Genomic DNA, 19,559 nt, shown 5'->3' on the forward strand with positions numbered 1-19,559 from the left:
TTCCACAACCAACAGATTGGATCCAAGCTCTGCAGTCCGACTACATCCTGTTGTGAATGGTGGTGGATAATTAAAACAAATCACTGGAAGAGGAAGCTCCCAAATATACCCCTCCGCGATGATGGAGGAGCCCAACACATCAGTGTGAAAGATAAGGCCAAAGAATTTGCAAAAATCCTCAGTAAGAAGTGCTAAGTGGATGATCAATCTCAGCCTCATTAAGAGGTCCCTGGCATTGTAGATGTTAGATGATCTTTTCTGATGGAGCAGATTGAGAACTGTCAACTGTTTTTGCCTTCTGAGTACCATTGCCCATTGATCAGAAAGTAAGAATAGAATAAAAGCTTCTACCTAGTGTCTTGTTACAAACAAAACCTTTGTTCAGTGTTTTTAAAACAAATATAATTGAAATACATAATCTCTGGTTTGCAATTGCAGCATAGAATAATTGGGTGTCTTAACACATTTTTTTTAATGCATTCATGGGAGGTGGGCATTGCTGGTTGAGCCAGCATTTGTTGGAGTTGGAGTTGCCAATAATGGCTCAATATAATCTTGGAGGAAGTGTTATATGTTACATATCACTGCCAAATTCCTGCTGTTGGTCACCAATAATGTCAATCATGTGTCCTGCTATCCTGCCAATGATTTCTAGCTGTGAGACAGAAAGGATGGGATCTTGTCAGCCCCTCAACAATGTGGAAAATGGCAAGGCAATTGGAAAAATTGATATCAAGGGGAAAAAAATGTCCAATCCTACAACCAGTTTGTGAATGGCAGCAACAGACCTATTTTCAGCCATTTGCATGTATTATCATGACATCATTACATAATCTTGCCTCGGGGTGTGCAGTTACAAACCCCCAATGCACTGGAGTAGAGGGAGACAGGTGCCAGCACTAAAATCAGAGCTGTTACCTGGAGACTCCCATTCACTGATTGCTCCTCCTGGCTTCCATTTTGGAATTACAGCACTCACCAATGTCTCAAGAGATGCATCATAAATATTCGCCTGCCCACTAGTTACATTTTCAAAAATAAATTAATCAAATTTGTCATGCATTTGTATTCAGGCTGGTCTTCTCTGGTCAGCTGAAAATGGTCAAGGTGTTCAGCCACTCTAGCATTAATTTTCAACTCTATTTTTTTTCTAACAACAGATGTGATGTTAATTGGTCAAAAAGAAACATCTGGGGACAGCACAACAGGTTAACTCAGAGGAAGAATGTTGCTTGTTTGAATTTATGAACATAACATACCACAGAATATTAAGTAAGTTAATGTAGGTTCCGCTACTACATTATCTACTGCACATGGGGTGTTGATTTCTCTGCTGCTGCTTGGGAAAGATTGAATGGTTCATGGTGAAAATTAGTGAATGTTTTCATCTTCCCACTCTTGTGCAGAAAGGCCTGACTTATGTGATAGAGCTTGAAATGGAAAGAAGGACAAGGATCAGCAAGTAATACAAAAGTTATACAACAACAGATGATCGCCAATGTCGTGCCAAGTGACCAGACCAGCCATAAATGTGATTACATCACATGAGAAGAGCAAACAAGAAAAGCAAAGAGAAATGTTTTGTCACAGCTGTTAACTACCAGAATGAAAACAAATGCAGATACTGGAAATATGCAAGGAAAACAAAAATTTCTATCAATACTCAACAGCATCTGTAAAGATAGAGAAAAGAATTCAAGGGCAGAATCTTCTGTGGCTTTTGGTCTTACTTGCATCCCCACTAGCTCTTGTTAGGAAGGTCTCTTGAGTCAAGGTAATTGGCAGTAGAGAAGTCTCTGGTGGATCACCCCTTGGAATCAAGACCTTCATGGAATCCCTACAGTGTGGAAACAGGCCCTTCAGCCCAACAAGTCCAATCCAAACCTCAGAGCATCGCAGCCAGACCCATCCCCCTATAACCCACCTAATCTACACCTCCCTGAACATTATGGGCAATTTAGCATGGCCAATCCACTTAACCTGCACATCTTTGCACCCGGAGGAAACCCACGCAACACAGAGAGAATCTGCAACCTCCTCACAGACAGTTGCCCAAGGCTGGAATCAAACCCGGGTCCCCGGTGTTGTGAGGCAGCAGTGCTAACCACTGAGCCACCTTGGGACAGATGTCCTGGCTCCTGACATTTTATGGTTAATCTGAGATCGCTAACTGTTATGTTAAATAGTGCCATTGGGGAGGTAGTTACTGTTGTTGGAAGTAGAGGCAACAGAGTCCCAGAATTGCACAGCAACCAAGGACACCGATAAGAAATGTAGTGGGTTGGGGAGATTTGCAAGTTCAGAGTTGAAGTGAGAAGGGCAAATGAGCTGGTGGAAGTATGGGGAGAACAGTGGCTTTCAGAGCCTCTCTCCCATCTCCTGATCCTTAGAAGCCCTACATTGTGGAAACAGACCATGCGGTTCAACAAGTCCACACCAATCCTCCAAACAGCATTCTACTCAACCTATCCCCACACCCCATCCCTGTAACACCGTACTTTCTCATGGCTAATGCACCTAACCTACACATCCCTGAACACTATGGGTAATTTAACATAACCAATCCACATGACTTGCACACCTTTGGACTTTGGGAGGAAACTGGAGCATCCAGCAGAAACTCACACAGTCACCCAAGGATGGAATCAAACCCGAGTCCCTGGCACTATTCAGGCAGCAGTGCTAACCAACGAGCCACCTCTCAACATGCCCAGTCACTTCATAAAGCAGTGAATAGCTAGGAAGATTCAACTGCTAACTGCTATGAGTGCTGCATGGTGACAGGTCCCCCTGCTGCATGGTTAATCCCAGCAGAAAGCCACAACACAAAGGGTCTATACATGAAACACTGAAAGTGAGAACACCAGAACAGCAGGTAATCAGGAAAGTTAATGGAACGTTAGTTCTTTTTTTCAAATTTAATGAGCACAGAAGTCTTACTGCAATTGTACATTGTGCTAGTGAGACCACATCTAGAGTACTTTGCGCAGTTTTGGTCCCCCGAATTAAGAAAATATGTTATTTCAGTGGAGGCAGTCTGGGGCAGGCTCACAAGGATGACCCTCAGTATGATGGATTGTCTTATGAGCAAAGGTCAAACAGGTTGGGACTCTAATCATTGGAGCTTAGAAGAATGAGTGTGATCTCATTGAAACATATATGATTCTTAAGGGGCTTGGCAGGGTAAATGCTGAGTGAATGTTTCTCCTCTTGGGAAAGTCTAGGACCAGAGATCAATAGAATGAAGGGGTGTCAATTTAAACCAAGGTGAGGAGGATTTTCTTCTCTCAAAGGGTTGAGAGTCTTTGGAACTCCTTGCCACACTCAGCTGAGTAGGCAGAGTCCTTCAGTATAGTTAAAGCTAAGATAGATAGATTTTTGATTAGTAGGGGAATCTAGGGTTGGGGGAAAGGGCAGCAAAATGGATGTGAGGAGTGCTGAATCAGCCATGATCTTATTAAATGTTGGAGTAGACTCAAGGAGCCAAATGGCCTTCTCCTATTCTTACCCCTTATCGTCTTATGGTTCAAATGGTCATTAATTTGCCACTTAAGGGTTTTGATTGATGGTGCGGTTGAAAGGTTGACTACAGATCTTCTCACAAAGCAATTAATCCCAGAAGAGGCAGGAAGGTGACCAGGTTCAAATACCAATATCACCCCACTTAATGAAATGTCTTTCCTGCTTCCAAACTGACCAGTGAGAGCTGAGATTCAAAATTTTTAATCACTGCGGTTTCATCAGAAGTCAAAAGTGTTAGAAATAATTTTTACACAAAGGCATAGTCAAGAAACGGGGTAAGGAGAAGAAAGAACAAAAAGAATGGTCAATGATAAATTGGAAGACAGGAGGGAACAAGTAACACAAAGGATGTTGGTTCTGAGGCTAAGAGGTAGAGGGGTCAAGGGAAGGATTTCTCTAGAGGAACCACAACTGGAAGCAGTGATCATGATCTAAAACTGTCAAATCCAGAATTTAAAGAGAGGTGGTGGGGTAGTGCTAATGTCACTGAAGTGGTAATCCCGGAGACTAGGCTGATGCTCCGGTGACATGAGTTTAAACCCCACCACAGCAGGTGTTGGAAGTTCAATTTTTAAAATTGATATATAAAAGTAGTCTCAACAATGAAAACAACTGAAAACACCATTGATTGCCGTAAAAGCCATCCAGATCAACAATGCCCTGTAGGGAAGGAAATCTGCTGCCTTACCTTGTCTGCCTACAAAAAAGGGGGAGAATAGGGCCCCTTAAAGATCAGCAAGGCTGCCTATGTGTGGAACCGCAGGAGATGGGGATGATACTAAACAAGTGTTTTGCATCACTGTTTACTGTGGAGAAGGATATGCAAGGTACTGTACATAACATGGAGAAATAAATAGTGACATCTTGACAAATGTCCATGTTACAGAGGGGGAGGTAAAGATGGATAAACCCCCAGGACCTGATCAGGTGTGCCCTAGTACTCTGTGGGAAGCTAGGAAAGTGATTGCTGGGGTCCTTGATGAGATATTTGTATCATTGATAGTCACAGGTGAGGTGCCAGAAGACTGGAGGTTGGCTAATGTGGTGCCATTATTTAAGAAAGGTTTTAAGGAAAAGCCAGGAAACTACAGTCCAATGAGCCTGACATCAGCAGTGGGCATGTTGTTGGAGGGAATGCTGATGGACAGGATTTACATGTATTTGGAATGGAAAGGGCTGTTTAGGTATAGACAACATGGCTTTGTGTGTGGGAAATCCTATCTCACTAATTTGCTTGAGTTTTTTGAAGAAAAAGCATTGAGGATTGATGAAGGCAAAGTAGTGGATATGATCCCAATAGACTTCAGTAACGCATTTGACAAGGTTTCTCATGGTAGACTGGTTAGTAAGTTTAGGTCACACGGAATACAGGGTGAACTAACTATTTGGATACAGAACTGTCTTCAAGGTAGGAGACAGAGGGTGGTAGTGGAAGGTTGCCTTTCAGGCTGGAGGCCTGTAACCAGCAGTGTCCCACAAGTGTTGGTGTTGGGGCCACTGCTTTTTGTCAGTCATATAAACGATTTGGATGTGAACATAGTACGTATGGTCAGTAGTTGGCAAATGACACCAAAATTGGAGGTTGAGTGGTCAGAGAAGAAAGTTATCTCAGAGTACAATGGGATCTTGATTAGATGGGCCAATAGACAGAGGAATGGCAGATGCAGTTCAACTTAGATAAATATGAGGTGCTGCATTTTAGAAAGGCAAATCAGGGCAGGATTGTACACTTCATGGTAAGGTCCTGGGAGGTTGCTGAACAATGAGACCTTAGAGTGCAGTTTCATAGTTCCTTGAAAGTAGAGTCCCAGGCAGGCAGGATAGTGAAGGTGCTGTTTGGTACGCTTGCCTTTATTGGTCAGTGCGTTGAGCACAGGAGTTGGGAGGTCAAGTTATGACTGTAGAGGACATTGGTCAGGCCACTTTTGGAATACTGCATGCAACTCTGGTCTCCTTGCTATAGGAACGCTGTTGTGAAATTTCACATGGTTCAGAAAGGATTTACAAGGATGTTGCCGGGGTTAGAGGATTTGAGTTATAGGAAGTGGCTGAATATGCTGGGGCTATTTTCCTTGGAGTGTCAGAGGCTGAGGGGTGACCTTATAGAAGTTTATAAAATCATGGGGCGCATGGTTAGGGTGAATAGACAAGGTCTTTTCCTCAGGGTGGGGGAGTCCAAAGCTAGAGGGCATACATTTAACGTGAGAGGGGAAAGATTTAATAGGGAACTAAGGTGCAACTTATTCGTGCAGAGGGTGGTGCATACATGGAATGAGCAGTCAGAAGGAGTGGTGGAGGCTGGTACAGTTACTACACTTAAAAGGTATCAGTGCAGATATATTGCTAGGGTGTAGAGCTGGATGAACACAACAGGCCAAGCAGCATCAGAGGAGCAGGAAGGCTGATGTTTCGGGCCTAGACCCTTTAGGCCCAAAACATCAGCCGTCCTGCTCCTCTGATGCTGCTTGGCCTGCTGTGTTCATCCAGCTCTACACCTTGTTATCTCAGATTCTCCAGTATCTGCAGTTTTATCTATCCACAGCAAAGTGGTTGACTCTTAACAGCCTCCTGAAAAGGTCTAGCATGCCACTCAGTTGAAAGGCAATGAGGGACAGGTAACAAATGATGGCCTTGCCAGACATTCTTATCCCACAATGGAATTTTTTTTAAAAAGTGTTTAACTGAGTAAAGTCCTGCTGCTTGAGCTTCAGTTGTGCATTATTAGAACAGTGTAGGAAGCATGATACAATGGGGACAAAGAATCTGGGAGGATGGAATAGAGGCTTTAAGGAAGGTAAGCTGGTGAAAAGTCCAAGCCCAATGATTGCTTCAGTCAGTGCAATTATAATAGATTGTTAGTGACAGCCTGTTGCAAACTATGGAGATAGAAAAGGGAAGGAAGGGAAGTGAGGATTATGTGCAAAGAACAGTGGAAATTTGCTTCAAAATTGATTATATATTCCAATTTGTGCTGAGAGCACGAAGGGTGACCAATTAAAGTAATAAATTTATTAGAAAAAGAAGTTGGGAGGAAACCTGTGTTCTATGTATCTGATAAAAAAAAAAGCAGGCATGGCTAGGACCCATAAATGTTCATACAGCACCATCTTTTATTCTGCAGAAAGTGAGAGGAGTCAAAGGAGAAAGCGATTGAATGAAGAAATAAGTTTAGCCAGGTGGGGGTTGTCATTCTAAGAAGAAGTGGAGACCCCTCCCAGTGATGTAGGAAAACTGGTCACTAGAACCAAGAAACTGGAAAATATCTAATTGGTGGAAGGCAGAGGGGAAATTGCAGATATAGATAGGAGAACTGGATCCATTGCAGTAACCTTCCGTTTCTCATCCCCAATGCATTTCTGGTTGTTTGGCCCAATAATACCCAAAGTATCTTTCTCCAGACAAGTGAAGACTTGATTGCAGGCAGTACCTCCACTAAGGTTTGTTCATTTCTAGCTATTGTGAGACAGTGCTCTTGCAAGAAGAGTGGGAGAAGTTTGTATTTTTGGTTAGGTGTTGTGTAGATGTATGAGCCTGTTGCCTATTGTGTGCTGATGAGATGGAGGAGCTGGCCAGTACAAGCAGGATGGGGAAGTAGTAATGTGCAAGGAAGTGGCTCCAGATTGACATGTAAAAACAGATAGCAGAGGGAGAAAATGCTTCCAGTTGTTACGTGGTGAAAGCAGCATACTGTTTGGAGTTATTCTGAAGGTAGCTGCAACAGTTGAGTTTGATTTGGCTAAGAAAACAGGGTTGGTGCGGTGTGTCCTAGTGATTGGAGGAATGGAGGGAATTGTTATAGTCTGACGTAGAGAAAATGAAATAGGTGAGAATCATTCCCAACTTTCCGAACTAGTTATGATTATTGAATTTTCCATGACAACGCAAACTGATCTTGCATTGCTAATGTTTTTTGAATTGATTTTTTTGTACCACTTCCTTCTAGGCCTGCTGCAGCATGTCTCTGATAGCCTCCTGACATTGCAGGTGAGAGAATCATGTTATGGGGTCTCCTGTATTCCACTAAAATTGTAATCACTGCATTGCTGAACCATGGAGTTCTACCATGACACATCTTTTGGCTCATATTGTGAAACACAGCAACATAATTTGAATATATTTAAATCAAGAGGTATGAGTATACCTTAAATTGTCATCATGTCCTTTGGAAATGCATCCTGCAAATCAACGAGGCCTGAATCAAGACAGAAAATGCATTGGTTGCTGGCCTGTGAAGTTGAAAATGAGATCCTAACATCAAAATTGTTCACAGCAGGCCAAGCAGCATCTTAGGAGCACAAAAGCTGACGTTTCGGGCCTAGATGAAGGGTCTAGGCCCGATATGTCAGCTTTTGTGCTCCGAGGATGCTGCTTGGCCTGCTGTGTTCATCCAGCTCCACACTTTGTTATCTCGGATTCTCCAGCATCTGCAGTTCCCATTATCTCTGATCAAAATTGTTCAGCTGTCTAACTAATTACAGCAGGTTGGTGGCCCAATTGTCCTGCCTGATTTGTACCAGCAACTTGTGCATGCATGAAACTGATTAAATAGCATCATAACTCCATATGCCATAATCACCGAATTCGTGATCTTTTAAGACCTTTTCAGTGCCTGAATTCTGCTTTATCTTAAAACCAAATACATCCCCTAATGCATTTGAACTGACAGGACATTCTTACCCTGGGGCAAAAAGGCTGTTGCTGCAAAACCAGCTTGTCATTTTAAAACATGTCTAAACAGTTTTAACATAACTTGATTTGCCATGACAGGACAATTTGACCTCCTGCTTTTCTGAATTATCTACCTTTGAGGAATGTCAATAGAGTAAAAGTTACAACAGGTATTTTGGCAGAGGAAGAAGAACCTCCTTTAGGAAGTAACATCTGAAACATTAAAAACATTAAAAACCTGTAGTTTTGTAGGTGACTGCTACAAATGGAAACCTGTAAGATCAATAACCTGAATTCATTACAGCCTAAATTATTAGACAGACATCATAAACTGACTCTGAAAATCAATCCCAATTGTTTTTTTAAACTGCATTTATAATAGAATATTGAATTATATCCATCTCTTACATGAAATATATAACATTCCATATTGACTATTACAGATTAGATAATACTGATTTATGGATATTTAATCACTAAAATAGTTTTTCAACAATGTGACACTTCTAAATCAATACAGCACTCACGGCAGTTTTTTGTAAATAAAGCTCAAACTTGTTTATATCATTTTAATTTGGTTCTTTCAGATTATTTATCAGTCAATGAAAAGAAGATAATTACTTTGTTGAATGGGGTGAGCATCATCAAATTAATATGACCATCTAATTTTGATCTGAATTTCAAATGTCTGCTTTGAAACTTCAGAATATAAATTCTGCATTTTGATATCTTTTGATTACTGACATTTGTATTTGTAACATTGGAATGCCAGAGTACTCAATGACTGTACTTAAGTCCATGGTAAGATACAGCTGTATAGGAAGCAGAACAAAGGAAAAGTCTTTAGCTACATTTGTATCGCCAATTTGTATGGATGTAGGATGGCTTCAGTTATGCCTTGATGCAACAGTGGTGGTTTAACTCTGCAATGATCAATCAGTGTCCATCTAGAAAATGTTTAAAATAAATGGTGTGAAACGCTACCCCGGAGGCAGAATGTGGGCTGTAATTCCAGTGCTGCATAAAGCTAGTGTTTAAAATGCCCAAGCAATCTATTTTATTTCTAGGGCAGTTTATCAGTTGACAGTTTTCCCATTTAATATTCTGATATAATAAATATTCTGAAAGTCTACATTTGACCCTTTTTGAGAAATTAGATTCTGGGGAGCAAGTAAGTACAAGATATGGCCTAAGAGCTATTATAGCCATTTGATTCAGAAAGCAAGTGAGGGATTTTTGAAATATTTTCTGTACCATTTTTTTTGAAAAAGATGTTGAATTGAACTTGACGCCAATACCAAAAAAAATTAAATACAGCAATACTAGTACTATACATCTAACTATCCATTCAATGCTTGTTTTAGAAAACTGTGATTAGATGGCATTTATCACTGCTCTTACCCTTTACTTATAAGAGGGCTCACTGCTCTTATTAACATAATTTCTTACAGTATGAACTGGAATCCAGCTAGGTATAGTTGTTACAAAGGATCTGCAAGCAAATGGCTGATTGAAAATTCTTTCAATGGCCATACTTAAATAATCTTAAATTGCAACTATATTATTTGAGACAGATCATGTTTTTACACTTACTCCTCCATGTGATATTTTCATCAGCGTATTTGTATTCTATCATGCAATATTTAAAATCCTGGCATTGTAATAATATCCTCTCCATCACCAAGACTACTGCATCCAACATATTGCCAATCTCCACCACTGCCTCAGCTTGGCTGCTGCTGAAATCCTCATCCATTCCATTGATATCTCTAGACTAATCTTTTCCAATGCTCTCCTAGCCAGCTTCTAACCTTGCACACTTTGTTAACTGGAGCCCATCTACAGCTCTGCTGCCATTATGCATCTGGTTGCTGATCTAAACTAGTGTCTGGTCCAGAAATGTCTTGATTTTAACATTTTCATCCTTGTTCTCAAATATCCTTTGTTGACTGTCTTCTCCCCTCCTTATCTATATTATGCCATCCAGTTAGAAAATCCTGCAGATGTTCCCCTGACTTTGTCAAATTCTTTTCAAAGCATGTCTAAGGGTCTTGGGCCATTTCAGGCACATTAAAAGTGTTAGATAAATTCACATTACCAATACATTTATGAATTTTAAGTACAATATTATTGATGAACAGCAATAACTTTTCAAAATTACTTTCACAAAAATAAATGCAGAGTTCAGTTCCTGCTACTCTATCAGTTCTTGACTGTGACAATGTCCCTTCCTTAGATTGATATTGCACCAGTGGGCATGCAGTATGTTCTGTAAATTCCATCTGTTACTCATTGCAGTTATGTTTTTCAGTGATCTTTCCAATAACCTTTTTCCTCTGTAATGTTGGATATGCTTTAAAGTTCCAAAGGAGATGAAGGAGGAAATTTGTGAGGCTATGCCTAGAGTTATGAATGTGTCATTAAAAAAAACTGGTAACTGGAACGGTTCCTAAACATTAGAAAAATTGTAACACGCAATAATAGGACCGGTATTTAAGAAAAGCCTTTTGACTCTTTAAACCACTTCCTGTTCTTGAATTCTCTTCCTTGCATCTCATTAGATCTTAGATAACATCCTTTTGCTGCAGTATAACCAGTTTACTGTATGGTGTAACTTGATATTCTTGGATTTCCTCCTCTGGACATATCTGCAGTAGAGTAAGATGTTCACTCAATCTCATTGTAACTTTGACATATTTTTCAGGATAAATGTTGCTTTTGTCATGCAGTGCATGCTTGTGGTGAGATTCCCAAAGGATGGGATGACAACAGATATTCCAACACTACAACAAAGATAAATTAAGTGATAACTACGGCAAAACTGTGAATGCTGCTAGCTCCTGAAGATATCTGTCACTTACTTGGAAGAGACAAAGAGGAATGGACATAGTCTCTGCTGTGACATACATAAGTTAAAGTAGCAAACATGGCTGCTTAGCTCTCTAGGCTGGGACGGAAGCATCTACTATGCCCACTCCCATGATGCGAGGCTAGCACCATCAACACCCTGGGACATCCACCAGATAGTTCAAAGATGGTTGGGTAAAGGTAAAATGGGTCAGTTTCCACAATATGCAACAACTCAGAGATACTCATGGACCTCTGGAATCTTCCTCCCATCCCCTTCCTTATGACTCCACCCCCAACAGTCCCCATTAACAACTATCCACCCTCCTAGCCAGATTGTTATTAACTCCTTTGTCTATCCAACTGCTCTTTGCTCTCTTTGGGTTCTATCCCCACCTATCGTCTACTCCTTACCCCTTGCTCCTCTCTGTCTTCTGCAAATGAACTGACATTTTCTTAGCTACGATCAGTTCTGAAAAAGGGTAACCGGACCTGAAATGTTAACCTTGATTTTTCTTCATAGATGTGGCCAGACCTGCTGGCCACAAACAGCGACCTCTGTTTCTGTTCCAGTTTCCAGGCTGCGTCTCAGTGTTTTGCATCTGCATGTCACAAGCAGGGAAGGATGTCTGGGGATGATCTGAACAGGATGGGAGGGAGGAAAAATCGAGACCAAAACTAGTCTGTACCCTTTCTATGACTACCAGTCATTAATTGGGTCAAAACAGTGGGGTAAATGATGCGTCTATGGTATTATTCATAGTAATACCGCAGACACATCATTTACCCCACTGTTTTGATCCAATTAATGAATATATGGTCAATTTACTAGCTTTCAAACGACATTCAGCAGAAACTGGAAATATTGAGGACAAAATCTATAACATCCCTTCAATTTCATCTGTAACAAATTGCATTACTTGGTATACAGTTTCTTGAGACTGCACTAAGGTGAATAGCCCGTATAAGACTTCGTATGACAGAGCAGCCTGGACACACTGCAGCCTGCAGAGACTGCATTACACGGTACGTTGTCTGCACGAACTGCTGTACATTAATTAAGCGCACCGCCTGCACAGATTGCGTAATACATAACAGAGGCCTGAGCAGACTGCGATGCATAATGAAAAGTACAGCCTGCACAGGCATTGCATGGCATGACAGGGCTGCCTGTACAGACTGAGGTACATTGCAAAGACCGCGCAGACACTGCATGGCAATGACAAGCCAACTCCGTGAACCACAGTGCGGTAGATCGAGTAGACACGCAACTACGCGACAGGAAAGAGGCATGAAGGCAGCTCGGGACGTGCGCATGCGCTCGGCAAGGGCACGTGAGCACGGGGCCGGCCGTGGACTGGCCGAAAGGAAGCGTTGGGGGGAGAAGGCCCCAAACTCCCAGCAATGAATGAGTGCGCGAGCCGGCGGAGGCCCGCTACAACCAGGCGGCTCAGTTTGTCCGGCTCGGTGAGCGGCTGTGTGCTCTGATCCCGAGGAGGGCGGAAGGCTGGATGTTACCCTGGTGGAGGAGGAGAGGCCGGCAGTGAGTGAGTGCCGGGTCCTGTTCCTCTTCCCTTCTCTTTACCCCCAACCCCCCCCCTCTCCCGGGAGTGGGGCCGGGAGCTGCGGCTGCGCTGGAGCTGGAGCTCGAGCCGAGTGAAGCGGGGGCCCCGAGGCCGAGGCGGAGGCCCTGGGGGCAGAGACAGAGAGCCAGGCCCCGGCCTCTGTCGCTCAGTGATGTGGAGTGCGAGAGCCTCCCCTCAGCCAGCTGCCCACCATGGAAACTCACGACCTGCCGAGAGAAGGCACCGACTGTGAGGAGCGCCCGGCGCTGAGCGGCGGCACCACCACCACCAGTACGAACAGCCCGAGGCTCCCGGGCCTGCTGTGGGAGCCCAAGTACAGCCTGGTGCAGGAGGTGGGCCGCGGCAGTTACGGCGTGGTGTACGAGGCGGTGGTGAGGAAGAGCGGCGCCCGGGTGGCCATCAAGAAGATCCGCTGCGACGCCCCGGAGAACGTGGAGCTGGCCCTGTCCGAGTTCTGGGCTCTGACCAGCCTCAAACGGCAGCATGAGAATGTGATCCAGTTCGAGGAGTGTGTGCTGCAACGGAATGGCATGGCCCAGAAGATGAGCCACGGCAACAAGCGCTCCGAGTTCTACCTGCGCCTGGTCGAGACCTCGCTGAAGGGTGAGCGGATCCTGGGCGCCGGCGAGCCCTGCTACCTCTGGTTCGTCATGGAGTTCTGCAACGGCGGTGACCTGAACCAGTACGTGCTGTCCCGGAGGCCCGACTCGGCCGTCAACACCAGCTTCATGCTGCAGCTGACCAGCGCCATCGCCTTCCTGCATAAGAACCACATCGTCCACCGCGACCTGAAACCCGACAACATCCTCATCTCCGAGAAGTCGGGAGTCCCCATTCTCAAAGTGGCCGATTTCGGCCTCAGCAAAGTTTGTGTGGTGGGCGGAGGAGCAGCCACTAACAAAAACGTGAATGTGAACAAGTGCTGGTTGTCCTCCGCCTGTGGCTCTGACTTTTACATGGCTCCAGAGGTCTGGGAAGGACACTATACGGCCAAGGCTGACATTTTCGCTCTGGGGATCATCATATGGGCCATGATTGAACGAATAACATTTATTGATGCTGAGACTAAGAAAGAACTGCTTGGGACCTATGTTAGACAGGGCAGTGAGATTGTACCTGTAGGGGAGGCATTGCTAGAAAACCCAAAGATGGAACTACATATCCCGCAGAAAAGGAGGACTTTTATGTCTGAAGGGATCAAACAGCTTATTAAAGACATGTTGGCTGCTAATCCACAGGATCGTCCCGACGCATTTGAGTTAGAAACTAGGATGGACCAGGTCACTTGTGCTGCATAAATTATCTATTATAAAGGGGATACTCTTGTAAAAGGTATACAGACAGTAAGCAAAATATTGATATTGTGGATTCTTGGTCATATGTAATTCTATATACCACACTTGCCTTATTTAGTGTATATAGCTTCTCCTTGATTGTAAAGCATACAGTGTCAGAACGTACATGTTTTGAAAGTGTGGTCTTTTTCAAACGCTTTAACTCTGGCCCCATTTTGATTTTAATTTGCCCAATTTAAGGACATTTTTTAATTATCAAGAAAACAACCTAACATTTGCTTTGTTCGTCGGAAGAGGAAGGTGGGCATTTTTCTTAGAAAGCAACCAAACTCTGGGATGATTCTCTTGCAGCACAAACAATAGTTGATGTGTAGAAGAACCCAAAAAAGCCAGTGTACCCATTAAGTGTACTGTGTTCTTTATGTCTGGTTGGGTACTGAGAAATAATGCTAGAAAATCAAGAAGTCAAGGCAGGAGCAAATCAAATTGGTGTTAGAAATATGCTGCAATTCTCTTGGCAGTGACTCACTCAAGCCGTTCCCCACTTGCACTTCAATTAGGTCCTAGTCTTTCTCAAATACCCTAGGGTTTGGAATGTGCTAAACTATTACTTCCAATCACATTATTTGCAAATAGATGCCAGACTAGTAATGTCACTTAGACCATAATGAACATTTTACCAGCAAACAATTAAAGTTTATACATGTTATTCTGAGATTGGTGCATTGTGAATCAAATGTTCAATTAAGAGTAGAATTGAAAATATTGGATATCACTTGGCTGGTCAGGTAGTGACTGGGGAAAAGGTGACTTTTAATATTGACACAGTTCCTCAGTTGTTATGGATGATTGTTTTGCATGTAACTACTGGTCTGTAAGCTAATATAGGACGTAGTGGTTTTGATTCCTTTTGTTTTCAAACATAATGCTAATAGACGTCTTGAGAAGTTTGTGCATTGCTTTCTCACTTGGTATCAAGAAAAGCTGCTTAAATCCCCGCCACTGATGCAGTGTTCCATATTATTATCAATAAATAACAACGTATTTTAGAACTCCCTGCTCTAATTAGATACTGTCAAATTGATAACTATGCAACCTTTCTTCTGCATTTAAATTATTCTCATAATTTGGAATAGCAAATAGTTTTTCCCTGTCCTGGCTAAATGTCTTAATATTTGTGTTCTGTTGTGTTTCTGTTGCTGTTCTTAACTACTTCAGACCCACGAACTTTCCGACAAAGTAGACACAGCATTTTAATTGTTTTACGAAGATGTTTTAAGAATGTGACCCACAGTTGAAATGGAGGATTTTTTCAGGGGCATTGTGCTAAATGATAGCTTCATGCATTAGAACAATAAGCTCAGTTTTCCTCAGAACTTTGGAGTATTGTTTAGCCTGTTTCTGTTTTGGTGTATTTGAGAACTTGTGTACATTCTCTATTTAACTCAATTTTAATTTGAGGGTGGGGTGAGATTAAAAGGTGGCCGAAGCAGAATAACACAGCAAATATTGCCAATATTGAATGCAGGCAATATAGTTAAAAGTTTTAGTGTAACTCATCACAAGAAATCTGATGCAATTAAAATAAGTTAATAGTATTTGATGTATAAATTGTCTCAAATATGAAAAGGAAGTTTGGGAATAATGATGATCCATCAGATTGCTGCATTCATGCTGTAGTGAGGCGAGTGTGTTTATCCAGAATGCACTCGGCAGTTCCTACTATCTCTGTTTTCATTTTTGCAAGCACCAGTTTGACTGTTTTTATATTTTGTAGAAAGAGGAAAATGCAGATTTTTTTTTAATGGGTGAAATCTGGAAATTATGAAAGTCAATCATTTTCACACTTGTTAATTAAAGGAATTGCTTGTCTAAACCAGTTAGTGGCCCAAAAACGAACTGGTAAATATTTTGCAGTCTGGAGTGAAACTGTAGGCAGGGTTATGTACCTTTTTCAACTGAATTTGTGTATAGTTTGGGAATATTTTCATTAGTCTTGCTGACTTGTTATACTTCTGCAAGCAATATTTTCCACAAGCATGTGTTACAAATGTCCATGTAAACCGTATGATGAACATCCCATAAGAAAGTTGTTTAGTAGCAGAACTGCTGAAGATCAATTACTGTAATTGCAAACTTTACCTTTCGGCTTATGAAACATTTTGTCTTTTGGCTGTTACTGAATTTATTCTGCCAAGTTTTCTCTGGACGTGTAGAAAACTTTTTTTTTCAGATGGGGATATCCAACTTTCTTTTTACTTTCAGTTTCATTTCTTTATTTTTGAGAAGTTTGTTCTTGCACAAAATTGCACTCTGTAGCTACTAATGTAATTCTTACATGTGACCTCATGGATCAATAATATTATGCAGGCCATTTTTACTTTTTTATATAAAAAAAAGTTGAAGATGAAAGTTCAGTGAGGATATGTGTAACCTTTGTTAATACCTTGGGTAATTGAGGCTAGTTCGCAAATGGGACATTTATCTTTATCCTACCTAGCTTCATAAAGTGCAGCGGTGAATTTTACAATGATTTTGCACTGCAAGTGGTGTTAAACGTTTGAGAGCAGACCCATAATCTGGAAGACTAGAACACAGCACAGATGTAAGTAGCCTTTCTCTATGTACTACTTTCTTATGGCCAGGAATTGGGCATATATTATGTAGGACATATCCCAACAATGAAAATTCAAATTTAAAATTTTGTGGGAGAATTTAAAATCTTGACCAAAACTCAAATGAGATGCAAAAACTAGTTGTTCCATTAGTAATTAGAGATGAATAGTTGCTGTTGTTTCTGAGTTCAGCTTAAGTTAATACCTGAACCATTGATTTTTTTTGTTGCAACTTTGTAATTTTTACACTTAAGGTAACCATAGTACCACATTCGCTTTTCAGTTACGTACTGGGTAAAAAGTGACTGTACTGAGTAGAGCATTCGCAACCAAACTTATTTGTTTAGATTCACAGGAGTGTTATGGGACAAAAGTTAACAGTAAACCTGAGGAACATTTCTACTCAAGATTATTTCTTGGAAATATTAAATTTTGTGGTTCTCTATGTTTTCAAAAAATGAGAGTTGGTTACTGTAGTTTCATTTGTATTAACATTTAATGTAGCACTTAGCAGGTATAGGTAAAACAGATGTATTGTGTAGCTGCAGATTTCCTTTATACCAAAATGCAAAGACCTTTGACCCTCTAGAGGATCTGAAATCTGTTGGTATTTTTTGGATGCCACAAGCTGAATGTTCATTTTCTATAATAAAACAAAGAACTGTGGATGCTGGAGAATTGAGACAAACAAAACAAAAATTGCTGGAGAAACTCAGCAAGTCTGGTAGCATATCTGGATAGAAAAGTTAACCTTTGTGTCCATTGACCCATCTTTAGTACATGATAAAGACAAGATTGAACTGAACAGTGTGAAATGCAGTTGGTTCAGAGGGTGATGGGTGAGAGGAGTAGAGAAATTAAGGCAACCAGTATCACATGCTCAGTGTCAGGTGGTGGGAAGGATATTGGAAGTGGTTGAAGGGGTTTGTGGAATGGGGAAGGGGGTCTTGCTCAAAGAAATGGGCATGAAGGTGACAGGTATGACACAACATTGAACTCTGAAATCCATTTGAGATATGGGCACAAAGGGATAAAACTGAATCCTTTGAGTACAGACTGTTCGTTAGAACAGAAAGCCAGTATGTGTAATAAATAAAAGTTGGAATGTCATTTTATGTCTGTACGGGACATTGGTTTGGCCACTTTTGGAGTATTGCATGCAATTCTGGCCTTCCTCCTATAGGAAGGGTGTTGTGAAATTAGAAGGGGCCCAGAAAAGATTTACAAGGATGTTGCCAGGGTCAGAGGGTTTGAGCTATGGAGAGAGGCTGAATAGGCTGGAGCTGTTTTCCTTGAAATGTTGGAGGCTGACCTTCTAGAAATTTATAAAATCATGAGTGGCATGGTAAATAGGCAAGATCTTTTGACTGGGGTGGGGGGGTTCAAAACTAGAGGGCACAGGTTTAAAGTGAAAGATGTGAAAGGGATCTAAGACGATGCTGCGTGTATGGAATAAGCTGTCAGAGGAGGTGGTGGCGGCTGTTACGATTACGGCATTTAAAAGGCATCTGGGTGGGTATATGAATAGGAAGCGTTTAGAGGGATATGGGCCAAATGTTAGTAAATGGGACCAGATTTAAATAGGCTATTTATTCAGCATGGATAAGTTGGCCTGAAGGGTCTGTTCCAGGCAGTATATCTCTATGACTCTTAAATACCTGACTAGGTGATGTTAGGAAGGTTCTAAAGGTGCATAATCTTACCCTTGCAATCCATTCTGTCTTTGAGCAAGATCATGGCTGTTTTTACACTTAGAATAAAATTCCAATGAATGATTTGCATGTATGTTTCATAGAGAATGATGTGAAAGTTGGAGTCTTGATATAGGAGATTTCATGTTTTCTTTTGATTTTTAAATTTCGACTTTGCCGCACGGACCTCAAAGTAAGGCTTGCTGAGAGATGTAGTGTTTCCCTTTAGAACTGTACAGCTACTCTTGTGCTGTGTGTGTTCTCAGTGTGGAACTGGAGCAGTCCTAATGCTTTCCAAACAAATTATGTTAAAAGATTCTCAGAGACAGCCCTCCACTGCCTTCAAAAACAACACTTGCTACTACTAGAAAACAAATGACTGCAAAATACGATGATTTTAAAATAAATTCACGTAGACCAAGTTCAAGATTATGACACAAAAATTGTGTGAAGGTAGTAGTTGAAATATTCTGAAACTTGAAGGCTAATAAAAATGCTCATGGAGCTGTGCTAATTTTTTTTCCCTGGGTCAGTTTTCCTAATGACCACCATTTAAAATCTTGTTACCTCTGAGCAATGCCTAAAGTGGGGTTTCTAACAGCAGTAAGGGAATGGAAATGTTGAAGTTCCCAGGTCTTGGTGCGGAGCAGTCTGCATCCATCCACAGCATTGTGATAGAACTGAATGCCATACTACAACTTGGGGTTTTCTGAGAGCACCCAATCCCCTGCATTTGGAATCAGTTTAAGAGAGAAAATGGCGCTGGGGTGGGGATAAAAAGGTTTTTCCATTTGTATAGAGATTTTCACAACCAGAAGGAAGATTTAAATGGAAAAATTAATATGAAAGAGAACTGGCTAGAAATGTAGAACCATATTTTTTTCAAGTATCTTAAATAAGATTAACTAAATTTAAGAGGGACTGATTGGGAAGTAATAGTGAGAAATGATGGAAATGTAAAAGCTTTGAACAGGAGTTTTGTCTGATTATACTGTGGAAGATATGAAAAACAAATATCCCAAGAATACTTGTAAATGCGGATGTGTGCAGGAGGGAAGAATTCAAAACTATCGTTATTGGGAAAACTTAGACCTAGAGGTGACACATCTTTTGGACATGATGGCTTGTACGTTGGGTCTTGAAAGACGTAGCTGCAAATATAGCTAGTTGTGGTGTGGGAGATAAAAAGGATTCTGGAAAGGTTCTAGCAGGTTGGAAAATTGCTTCTATAAATGCCTGTTCAAATCAGCAGGAAATTGTGCACTTTGTAGCACATGGAGAAATTCTTAAGGAGATAAATATAGAAAAACTCAAAGTAATGAGATAATAAACATA

At 41.4% G+C, this 19,559-nt stretch overlaps 1 protein-coding gene across 2 annotated transcripts in view; it reads left to right on the plus strand.

The window, feature by feature from the left end:
- The first annotated feature begins 12,354 nt into the window (after window positions 1-12,354).
- stk35 (serine/threonine kinase 35) overlaps window positions 12,355-19,559 on the plus strand; it is a 32,622-nt gene continuing 25,417 nt past the window's right edge. The window contains exon 1 of one of the 2 annotated variants that reach the window (XM_048550114.2): window positions 12,355-13,955. In XM_048550114.2, the coding sequence (XP_048406071.1) occupies window positions 12,815-13,921 (1,107 nt within the window). In that variant the 5' untranslated portion in view covers window positions 12,355-12,814 and the 3' untranslated portion in view covers window positions 13,922-13,955. The remainder of the gene's footprint in view (window positions 13,956-19,559) is intronic. The other variant, XM_048550113.2, reaches the window with a different exon arrangement.

This window comes from Stegostoma tigrinum, chromosome 19, assembly GCF_030684315.1.
Source record: "Stegostoma tigrinum isolate sSteTig4 chromosome 19, sSteTig4.hap1, whole genome shotgun sequence".
Taxonomy (NCBI): Eukaryota; Metazoa; Chordata; class Chondrichthyes; order Orectolobiformes; family Stegostomatidae; genus Stegostoma; species Stegostoma tigrinum.